This window comes from Heterodontus francisci, chromosome 8 (genome assembly GCF_036365525.1).
Source record: "Heterodontus francisci isolate sHetFra1 chromosome 8, sHetFra1.hap1, whole genome shotgun sequence".
In the NCBI taxonomy this organism is placed as follows: domain Eukaryota; kingdom Metazoa; phylum Chordata; class Chondrichthyes; order Heterodontiformes; family Heterodontidae; genus Heterodontus; species Heterodontus francisci.
In genome coordinates this window covers 35,999,008-36,011,141 of record NC_090378.1, presented here as the reverse complement: position 1 = coordinate 36,011,141, position 12,134 = coordinate 35,999,008, and the positions used below count along the sequence as shown (strand labels likewise).

Here is a 12,134-nt window from a genome sequence, read left to right as displayed (position 1 = left end):
TACTAGTCCAGTGACAATACCAGTATGCCATCGCCTTGCCATAAGTGAATCAGATAGGTTTTTACAACAATCGACAATGCTTTCTTTAGACTAGCTGTCGCAAGCTATATAGTGAGAAGTTCAGTAACAGGAGCAGGGGACTAGGAGGAGGAGGTACAACGAGAAGCGGAGGAACAGGAAAAGGAAGGGACAGCCCCTTTCTGTCTGGGCTCTATGCCATCAAACAATTAAAGACTGATACCAGGAATCTCAACCACACCTCTCAATTCACCAACAGCCCCACAGTCTTTACCTTTCCTCTATCACATTGTCCTCTTTCTAACAGCACAAAAATAAAAACCATCAGACAATACACATTCCAATTAAATTTTATAAATTATGTCATTACAGAATGGACACAAAAATAAACTCATACATTCCCTATGTGCCTGTATTCTATGTTTAGCAATAATAAAGAATATCATATCAAAATATACTATGGTTAAATTAATCTGATCCAGCAATAGGATGCAGTTCTTACGGAGACTTTTACCATATATGGCTGTGGCTGCTGAACACATAGCTCCGTGTGTTAGTCTACTCCAAATGACAGGGACAGTGTGGTGCATTCCCACACTAATTCTCAAAGGATGAGAAGATTTGCATTCCGGTGGATTCCCACAATCCATCTGTTGCATTAATCCATGTCTGGATTTAAGAGCAGTTCAGCAGTGTTTGCGGATGGCGGGGGGCTGGTGTTTTATTAACATCCGCTTTTGTATTTGTGAGTTTAGCTAGTGTTATTATGCCTTGGTTGGGAAAAGAGCTTGTTGTCACGCCCCAAATTTATCAAGTAATCCCTGGTTTAATCTGCTGTAGTGCTGTGTTGTTTAAACTGTTGAAATGGATGGAAAGAAGGAGCTGTCGTGCGGAAATAGAGAAAGCTCGCGTAAACAGGCAGAGAGCCTTGCGGGCGATGGAAAGAGCTGTGCTCGAGTTTGAAGAGTCGGTAAGTGCTGATTTGTTTCGGAAGATGGGTTACCAAAGAGCGATTTTAACCAAGTGTTAGGCCAAACATTATACAACATTTGTTGGTAGGTTGGTGAGTCTTGCTGAATCGGTGAACGGAATTAGGGACAACAGAAAAATGTCTCTCCAGTCTGTCCCAGCAGATTTGTATTGATTCTGCTGTCACATTCTGAACCTTGATTTTGCTGTCTGAAGGGTATTGCCATCTACCGATTCCCGGAGGTCTCTGGAGTAAACCTTGACTTTGAGCGATAGTGGCAATGGGTGATAGTGACTTAGCAGCCCCTGAAGTCAATGGGAATAAAAGTTGAGAGGGGTGTTAAATGGGCTGCTGACTTGCTATCAACCGTTTTACACTATCGAGCAAAGTCTAGATTTTTTCCAGAAATATTTTATTTATAAATTTTGTTAAAATATATTACATAAGAATTCAAATTGGACATTACATAAAGTGCTCCTCTGCTGGCTGCACAAAGGGTGGGGAAAAAAAGCTAACTTTGGGACTCAGCAGGCACTGCCTAATGTTGCTTGTTTTTTCCACCTACGCAGTTAAAATTGCAATCGGGTCCCAATGATGTCATACACCTGCCATTCATATGTAAAGTACCCTGTTGGCTTTGGTTAGTTTTTGTAGTGTGTTATAACTTTAACATAATCAGCTTTGGATGCCTCCAGGGCAGATAGCTAACTTGAGTGAGTTTACTTGCCCACCTGTTTGGGTATATAGGATTAGAGTCGACCCATGAACTTGAGAGGAAAGGGAGGTTGGAGATGGTCCAATAGTTTGTAAAGACAGAGGGGTTAAGTGTAGGGTTTTTGAGGAAGGGGGTCATTATGGTTTTGCAATTAAGAACTATACCTGAGGGATGGTATCTTCCTGGGCATTGGGGTCCCTACAGTGTCAGGTGTGAGTCTGCTATTCTGTCATGAAGAGCATTGCAAACTAACACAGCCTTATCCTCGCCAGCATCTACATGCATGTAGTTTCCAGTAATCAGGGGTAAGAAAAATGTGATGATTTCTTTCCCTCTTCCTAGCTAAGGCACTCTTGGGACAACAATAACATCCTAGCTGAGATAAGACCAGGAATTGAACTTGGGACCTCTTCATGCATTTTTCAAGCAAGTTCTTCACTTAATGTAGCAAGTAACTTGAATTACAGGGAGAGTGAGATAAATAGTGTTTCATATTGCTTTCTGATGCTTTTATTCAAAATGTAACCAAAATTTCTCCTCTTAGGGCAGGTCTGGAGGTGCTGAATCTATTCTGTCTCTATCCCTTTTGGAGCTTTGTGAACGATTGCAGGCAGACTCTCTTTCTCCTGATGACGTGCTGCATGCTTATATGGGGAAGGTATGAAAACTATAGTTTGCCTTGCAATCATATGCTTTTATTTTTTTTTATTTTAGAGATACAGCACTGAAACAGGCCCTTTGGCCCACCGAGTCTGTGCCGACCATCAACCACCCATTTATACTAATCCTACACTAATCCCATCTTCCTACCACATCCCCACCTGTCCCTATATTTCCCTACCACCTACCTATACTAGGGGCAATTTATAATGGCCAATTAACCTATCAACCTGCAAGTCTTTGGCATGTGGGAGGAAACCGGAGCACCCGGAGGAAACCCACGCAGACACAGGGAGAACTTGCAAACTCCACACAGGCAGTACTCAGAATTGAACCCGGGTCGCTGGAGCTGTGAGGCTGCGGTGCTAGCCACTGTGCCGCCCCTGCTGAGAACTTATTTTTGGTATTCAAAATGCATTGAGCCTGAAGTTCCTCTCTGACGGCTATTGAACAGGTTTCATGGTCATGTTGATCTGTATCCCAAAAAAAGGCGCCAGTTGAATGTGGCAGTCATTTGTTTTTCTCAAACTTTTCCATTTTCTTCTGTCAGCATCTAATATAATTGCTGCAGTATCTGTGATTGGCTTTAATTTATTTCAGAGCTAGCTTCATATATTCTTTGGTTGGAAAATGTGCTGGTTTGATTATATTTAACTTTCAGCAACCCCCCCCCCCCACCCCCCCCCCCCCCCCAGTAGCTCAGTGGCTTAGCGTAGCTGGGTGCGTTTATCCAGGGTTAGGTGGCGAAGGGGAAGACAGTACAGAGGGTCATCTGGGAGCTGTGCTGAATCATACCAATCAGCATGGTTCCAAGTTGGTTCCTTTAATTTGCTCTGAGTAAGCTGATCTCAGTTGGGGCAGGAATGTGTTTTGGGGGGTGGGAAGATGCGTGTTTTTGGGTTAGAGAGGGCCAAAATGAATCAAGATTACTGTCCGCATCCCATTGTGTCCAAAAAATATAAGGTCACCTGAGACCAGGACCAAGCTGTGCTGCCATATTTGAATCACCTGGTGCTAAGTGGATAGGAGAAAATTGGAGGTGGAGAGAATAAATATGATTACAAAATAAAGAACACAACCTCTAACCACCGCACCCCCACCCCTGGCAATCCTACAAATCCAAAAAGGGACTTGTATTTTCCCCTTGCCTTTCAAAGCAATCTTCAAGCTGGATGGTAACTTCTATTACAGACTAGGTAAATCCTTGGGCAGATCTAAATACCATATAATTCACTTTAGTTATATTCAATTTGATGATCTAATAGTTTTACTAATCTTTATTAGGGTTCCTTCACAGAGTATGATATTCATTGATTTCTTCTAATGCAGTGAACATCTGTGAAACCCCTTGTAATGCTTGCAAACCATGTATGATATATTTTTCACAAAGCTTGATTCCCAATGTAAACTCTGCCTCCTTTGTTTAATTAAAGCAGCCACTATTTTGTAGGGAATGATAGCAGTTTCATTATCATAATGGACTAGCAATACAGAGACTTGGACTAATGATCCAGAGACATGAGTTCAAATCCCACCAGAGCAGGGAAAGCAATCTGCTGTCCGTACCTGGTCTGGCCTACATATGACGCTAGACCCACGGCAAGGTACTTGACTCTAATCTGCCTCTGAAATGGCCTAGCAAGCTGACTGCTGCAGAAAAGTCCAGTAAGAATAAAACCAGGTGGACCTCCCAGCATTGACCTAATCACTAGATATAACAAAGGCACACCCAGTCCAGTCAACCCTGCAAAGACCTCCTTGCTAACATCTAGGAATTTGTGCCAATTTTGCAGAGCTTGTCCTACAGACTCGTCAAGCAACAGCCTGACATAGTCATACGCACCGAATCATACCTGACAACCAATGTTTCAGAAGCCTCCAACAGCATCCCTGGGTATGTCCTGTCCCACCAACAGTGGCGGCACAATGGTAAACAGGTGGGAAGGAAGGGCCTTGGGGGTCCTCAACATTGACTCTGGAACCCATAAAGTCACCCGGCATCAGGCCGAACATGGGCAAAGAAACCTCCTACTGATTACCTCCTACTGTGCCCTCCCTTAGCTGATGAATTGGTACTCCTCCATGTTGAACACCACTTGGAAGAAGCAGAGGGTGGCAAGGGTACAGAATGTACTCTGGTTGGCGGGACTTCAATGCCCATTACTAAGAGTGGCTTAGTAGCACCACTACAGACCAAGCCAGCCGAGTCCTAAAGGACATAGCTGCTAGACTGGGTCTGCGGCAGGTAATGAGAGAACCAACACGAGGGGAAACCTACCTGACCTCATCCTTGGCAATTTACCTGCTGCAGTGCATATCTCCATGATGGCGCTGGTAAGCGTGACCACCTAAAAATGAAGTGCTAACCTGGTGAAGCTTCAACACAGGACTACATACATGCTAAAAAGCAGAAGCAGTGTGCTATAGACAGAGCTAAGCGATCCCACAACTAATGGGATCAGATCAACATTCTGCTTCTTGCAACATCCAGTTGTGAATGGGGGTGAGCAAGTAAACAACTAACTGGAGGAGGAAGTTCCACAAATATCCCCGTCCTCAATATTGGGAGATCTCAGCACGTCAGTGCAAAAGACAAGGCTGAAGTATTTGTAACTGTCTTCAGCCAGAAGTGGCAAGTGGATAATCCATCTCGGCCTCCTCTTGAGATCCCCACTGTCACAGATGACAGTCTTCAGCCAATTTGATTCACTCCATGTGATATCAAGAAATAGCTGAGTGCCCTGTATGCAGCAAAGGCTGTGGGCCCTGACAGTATCCTGGCTATACCGCTGAAGACTTCTCCAGAACCAGTCACATTTCTAGCCAAGCTGTTCCAGTACACTGGCATCTACCTGACAAAAGGGAAAATTGCCCAGGTATGTCCTGTCCACAAAAAGCAGGACAAACCCAATCTGGTCATTTATCACCCCATCAGTCTGCTCTCAATTATCAGTGAAGTGATGCAAGGTGTTGGGGACAGTGCTATCAAGTGGCACTTACTTACCAATAACTTGCTTAACGATGCTCCGTTTAGGTTCTGCCAGAACCATTCATATCCAGACCTCATTACAACCTTGTTCCAATAAGGACAAAAGAGCTGAATTCCGGAGGTGTGGTGAGAGTAACTGCCCTTGACTGAGTGTAGCATCAAGGAGCCCTGGTGAAATTGAAGTCAGTGGGAATTGGGGTAAAACTCTCTGCTGGCTAGAGTCATACCTAGCACAAAGGAAGATGATTGAGGTTGTTGCAGGCCAAACATCTTATTCAAAGGCCATTGCTGCAGAAGTTTCTCGGGGCAGTGTCCTAGGCCCAACCATCTTCAGCTGTTTCATCAATGATCTTCCCTCCATCATAAAGTCAGAAGTGGGATGTTCACTGATGATTGCACAGTGTTCAGTACCACTTGCAACTGCTCAAAAATCAAGAAGTTCCTGCCTGCTTGCAACAGGATTTTGACAGCATTTAGGCTTGGGCTGATAAGTGGCAAGTACCACTCATGCCACACACGTGCCAAGCAATAACCATGTCCAACAAGAGAGATTTTTTAAATGGGAATGCCATTGCTGGCTCCCCCACCATTAACATCCTGGGGTCACAATTGACTAGAAGCTTAACTAGACCAGACACACACATAGTGTAGGTACACAAACAGTTCAGAGGATGGAAATTCTGTGGTGAGTAACTTGCCAAAGCCTGTCCACCATCTACAAGGCACAAGTCAGGAGTGTGATGGAATACTCTCCATTTTCTCCACTTGCCTGGATGAGTGCAGCTCCAGCAACACTCTAGAATCTTGACACCAAACAGGACAAAGCTACCCGCTTGATTGACATTCCATCCACCACCTGAAACATCCAGTCCGTCCACCACTGATGCACAGTGTCAGCGGTGTGTACTATATACAAGATGCACTGCAGCAACTTGCCAAAACTTCTTTGACAGCACCTTCTGAACCCGTGACCTGTACCATCTAGAAGAACATGACAGCAGGCACATAGGAACATCACCACATGCAAATTCCTGTCCAAGTCACACACCATCCTGACTTGGAACTATATCACCATTCCTTCACTGCTGGATCAAAATCCTGGAACTTCCCACCTAACAGCAGTGTGGGTGTACCTATAGCACAGGGGCTGCAATGGTTCAAGGAGGTCATCACCACCACTTTCTCCAGGGCAATTAGGGATGGGCAATAACTGCTGACTTTGCCAGCTATACTGACATCCATGAGCGAATAAAAAAGGGAAACAAATGATTTTATACTTCCTTTTTGTCATTCTAAATTTACACATTTATTCTTTTTGAAGGCCTTGGAAGTGACTAAGCAGCTGAACTGCGTCACCGATTTTCTTCCAGAATGTCAAACACAACTTCAGAATCTCAGTGAGGAGGAGAAAAGACTTCTATATGGGATCCCGGTCAGCATTAAGGATAACGTTGACTACAAGGTACAGATTCACCTGATAGAGGAAATAAATTGGTCTGAATGTGTGTTGGGGGAATGGTAGAGCTGCAATGGCGATGGAGCAGGCTGCTGAGAGAGAAGGGGGCAGAAAAAAATTCACATCAGCCGAATTGGGAGCATCAGGCATTGCAGGAGTTTGTCCATTTGCAATTATAGTGGTTGAGTAGGGGTTTGCTATTAAATGTAATGACAATCACTATGAGAAGTGTTTTTTTTTTTACAACTTGCATTTGTGTAGCCTATCCCAATAATAAAACTTCCCAGGCACTTCATAGGAGCTTTATCAAATAAAATTTGACACTGAGCCACTTAAGATGATAGGTGACTAAAGGTTGGATAAAGAAGTAGGTGTTAAGGAGGAGGTGGAGAGGTTTAGAGTGGGAATTTCCGAACTTGAGGCCAAATCAGTGGCAATGGAATTAAAATCAGGGATGCACAAGATCCAGAATTGGAGGAGTGCAGAGATTTCAAATAGATGTAAGGCTGGAGAAGATTACAGAAATAAGGAGGGACGAGGGGTGAGAACAAGGATGAGAATTTTAAAATTGAAGTGTTGCAAGACTGCTTTTTCATGTTAGGTCGGTGAGCACAAGGGTAATGGATGAACGCTTCTTGATGCGAGTAAGGACATAGGCAGAAGAGTTTTGGATGAGCTCAAGTTTATGTAAGGTGAAAGATGGGAGACTGACCAGGAGTGCATTGCAATAGTCAAGCCTAGAGGTAACAAAGGCATGGATGAGGGTTTCAGCAGCAGGTAAACTGAGGCAGGGGTGGAGTCAGGCGATATAATGGAGGTAGAAGCAGCTAGTATTGGTCAGGAACAAAAACAAGAAATGCTGGAATCACTCAGCAGGTCTGGCAGCATCTGTAGAAAGAGAAGCAGAGTTAACGTTTCGGGTCAGTGACCCTTCTTCGGAACTGTCTGGGCACGTGGTTGGAAGCTCATTTCAAATAATACCCCAAGGTTCAGCCTCAGACATTTGCAAAAGTGAGGGAAGGAGTCAGTGGCTAGGGAGACCAAAGACAATGGCTTCAGTTTTGCCAATATTTAGTTGGAGAAAATTTCTGTTCATCCAATACTGGATGTTAGATAAGCAATGTAACAAATCAGAGAGTGGAGTGGTCAAGATCAGTTCGAGCTGGGTGTTGTCCGTTTACAGGAGGACCCTGATCTGACCTGACTTGACCTGATGTTTACAACAAGTGAAAAAAACTAATTTTCTGCCATTATGTTAAATGGTAAAGCAAGTTCTGGCTTGCGGGGGTTGCTCCCATTGAGTTACATGTTCTGCTCTATGATTTGCATCTTTACACAGTTAATGATATCTCTCTTTGGTTCAACCTATTTTAGTCCTATACAAAATAATGCAATGTAAACAGACATATTTATGCACTCTTAGCATTTCTGATAACAGTACTCTGCTCTAACTTTAATCTGGCGGAACCCCATTGTGCAACTTGATATAAAATATTAAGCTCCATTGATGGCAAGATGATAGGTTGCTCCTGTCATGTGCATGACAATGAGGTGATAGCTTGGCAAGGCCCTGAATGGAGTTCACAGGGAGTGGCGAATCATTGGGGAGGTGACAATTTGTCTGGTCCTCGTGTATAGAAAAGAAATGGCCTAGAAATTTGTGGTGGCTGTACCTGTTTACAGGCATGAATAGGTATTTAAGTTTGCAATAAGGTGGGTGGGTCTACATGCGACCTAACCAGCAGAACTTAAAGGTACTGCTGCAGGCTGCCACCAAAAAGGCAAGTTTGTTAGAAATATTTACTTGAATGTGAGACCAAGAGGAACTGAAATGCTTCTCCCAACCTCAAGTTAAAACAGTGGGCCACCACTTCTCCCCTTTAATGACCACCCCGCCCCCCCCCCCCCCACCCACCCCACTTCCAATGGAGACTCTGACTTCAACCACTTCCCGCCCCCCCACCCCACCCCGATCATCAATGCCACCCACCCAGATATTGACTACCATTCTCTCTACTCTTGGTTTCCCTCTTTCCCAAACCCAAGGTCTTAGCTGAGGGCTACTGCCAGCTGTACAATAATCCAATCTGTGAGGCCTCTTCTCTGGTGAGCTGCTTGGGATGCCCATTAGGTATCCACAGCTCAATGGTTCGAAGGTAATATGGTCCAATATTAGGTGTGCCAGGGGGCCTCCATTCAGGTGCATACAGTCGTACCTTGCATGCCCATTTTTGGGTGGGAGCACATTTTCACCACCCCTTCCACTTGCCCACCCCGTCTGAAAATGTTATGTCTGTGATTGATTGGAATGGTCTAAAGGCTCCATGATACTTGGAGGAAGACATGCTCGTAGACAGCTGAGAAGAGTTATGTTTGTTCCTTCCCATGAGATGCACTAATACTGTTGTGGAAGTGATTTGTATCCTAGGTGTTCAGTGACAATACCAATGATTATAATGACTGAAGTATTGGATTATTATGGCCCTGATATGCCTTTCCCTCGTTCTTGGAAATGTACAGTTCCTTGGTGCAAAGAAGAGTTAAAAAGAGGCAGAGATCCACATGACTGGTTCCCTTCCCCTTTTATGTTCCTCAGGGATTTCCTGGGGATCCTCCAAAGTGACTGAGCAGAATGTTTATGCGTAGACAAGATTCAAGCTTGGGCAGCCATATAAGTGAGGTGGTAGGGCCCCAGTGGGTTCACTGCCGTGGGGGTGCCCAAAGAAGCTGTTGGTCACACTTGTGCCTGGTTCATCAGACTGGTGAATTGACAGCCACCAGCATCAAGGCCTAGGAAGCCTTAAGCAACCACAACTTGCATTTATATAGTGTCTTAACATAGTAAAACATTTTAAGGAGCTTCACAGGAGCAATTATCAATCAGTATTTGACATTGAGCTATATGAGATATTCGGGCAAGTGGAGGTAGGTTTTAAGGAGTGTCTTAAATGAGGAGAAGTGGAGAGGTTTAGGGAGGGAATTACAGAGCTTAGGGCCCACAGCTGAGAGCACAGCAGTCAATGATGGAGCTGATTAAAAATGGGGTTATGCGAAAAAGATCCCAGTGGATTCTCAGGGTGTATGCCTTCTGACTGCTATTATTGGACTGAAACCAGTAGACTCTGAAGCATACAGGCCTCTTGGGCCTGCAGCTGTGGGTAGACTTTTGCTGCATGTAGATTCCTCAGATGGGATGTGTCTGTGTCTAGGAATGTTGGGCCAATGCTAAAGACCTGAACCTGAAAATGCAGACAGTTTCATGTTTTCTCAAGCAGTGTGTGTTTCACCAGAGATCTGCACAGGCCGAGTGGGTTGGGGAAGAAAAATCATCCATACGTTCAGTCACAATTTTTAGTAATTTTTGCTATTGTATAAGTAAAATAGAAAAAAAAAACATTTTGTCAAAAAGCATTTTTTTTTTTAACACAGGGTCATGATTCAACTTGTGGGCTTAGGAAATTCTTAAACCAGCCTGCAACTGAGGACAGTGTCATAGTGCAAGTGCTGAAGAAACAAGGGGCTATTCCTTTTGTGAAAACGAATGTCCCTCAGTCCTTGCTAAGGTAATATACTGTTGAGCTGCAGTTAGAGGCTACTGACACTTTTAACAACTGAACGATTGCTCAACAGCGACAGGAAATCCATGTTTTAACACCGTTCAAAGTATGCTGTGAATGAAGTAGAGCAGTGAAAATCCTTCTCTGCTTATGCAAATATATAATGTAGCAAATTATTGGAAAGATGATAATGGCTGTCAGGCAACTTGGCTTCAAGACGTAAAATGTCACATGCAAGAAAAGTGTTTGCCTTGAAGTGGCCTGGGCAATGTCGTTTTTAAAAAAAAAACTGAAGTTTTTATGTTCAATTTTGAATCTATCTGTACAACCAAATCTGGCTCTGATGGGCCTGTGCACCAGTAACATAGATCTAACAGATATGCATTAAAAACTCTCAATAATTTGAAAACCTGGCTAACCGCTTCAAAGAAGTTAAAACGCAGGAAATAAAGTGCAACTTAAAATCAGCCAACTAAAGCCATTTCTTTTATGGTGGTGGAATAAGTTAAATTCCTTTTTATTATATTGAATTTCAGAATTTACTTTAATATCTTGATCAAATTCTGCATTTCAACTTTTTGTGTGAAAACTGAAATGCTTCATGTATCTCAATGGGAGGTAGTGTGGCGTGAACTTGTCATGACTTAAGCTATGATTGTATCTACACCTAATATTCCATCATTAGTATTCCCTCTTTTCTCAGGGTTCATGCTGGCATACCCCTATTCCACTCCTCATATTTCCCCTCCTCTTCATTAGCCCTGAAAGAGGGAAATAGATGGCATTCACTTTCCTACTTCCCTTGCCTCAATTTTGCCCACCCAACATCCATTTCCTCACACCTCACTGGTCTTTACAAGCCACTTTGTGCATCCACAAACTACACACACACACACACACACACACACACAACTTTTGGGGAAGATGTAATGGGAAGTATTCTGGGAGGGTGAAATCAAATGGATTGAAGGATGTTCTTCATCCAAACCTAATTGTGTTTTAGTGTTGGGTTAGAACATAGGGAACTTTTCTCTGCATTGAACTTGTGCTCTACCTGACTTGGAATGGCTTTAGATTAGAGATACAGCACTGAAACAGGCCCTTCGGCCCACCGAGTCTGTGCCGAACATCAACCACCCATTTATACTAATCCTACATTCCTACCAAACATCCCCACCTGTCCCTATATTTCCCTACCACCTCCCTACACTAGTGACAATTTATAATGGCCAATTTACCTATCAACCTGCAAGTCTTTTGGCTTGTGGGAGGAAACCGGAGCACCCGGAGAAAAACCCACGCAGACACAGGGAGAACTTGCAAACTCCACACAGGCAGTACCCGGACTCGAACCCGGGTCCCTGGAGCTGTGAGGCTGCGGTGCTAACCACTGCGCCACTGTGCCGCCCTGTTTGGGACATTGTGGAAAAACTGTGCCCTTGATCCCTATGTTGTTCCTTATCTGAGAATCCTTGATGCTGACATTGAGTGCCAAAAATTCCATTCCTCATTGCTGATATCCCTTAACTTGAGCATAAACATTCCTTCCCAATCTTCTTTACTAGTGCAAATTATCTTTTACACATAGGGAGTTCCTAATCTTACCTATGCTGTTGGAATATGAGCTAGACAGGCTCAGTGTTTTCATGGAGGGAGCAAAATGTGTGGGGGAATTGCCTCCTTGCCCTGGTTATTTAATGACATTGACAGAAGCCTTGAAAGGGCCCACCTTCTCAGCTGTGGTAGACTCTATTTTGTAAGAGACCAAA

General features: G+C 43.9%; 1 protein-coding gene across 2 annotated transcripts in view; it reads left to right on the top strand.

Annotated features, from left to right (window-relative positions):
* The first annotated feature begins 616 nt into the window (after positions 1-616).
* Positions 617-12,134, top strand: part of faah (fatty acid amide hydrolase) — an 82,680-nt gene continuing 71,162 nt past the window's right edge. The window contains exons 1-4 of one of the 2 annotated variants that reach the window (XM_068036944.1): positions 617-988; positions 2,248-2,361; positions 6,674-6,814; positions 10,238-10,371. In XM_068036944.1, coding sequence (XP_067893045.1) covers positions 785-988; positions 2,248-2,361; positions 6,674-6,814; positions 10,238-10,371 — 593 coding nt within the window. In that variant the 5' untranslated portion in view covers positions 617-784. The remainder of the gene's footprint in view (positions 989-2,247; positions 2,362-6,673; positions 6,815-10,237; positions 10,372-12,134) is intronic. The other variant, XM_068036943.1, reaches the window with a different exon arrangement.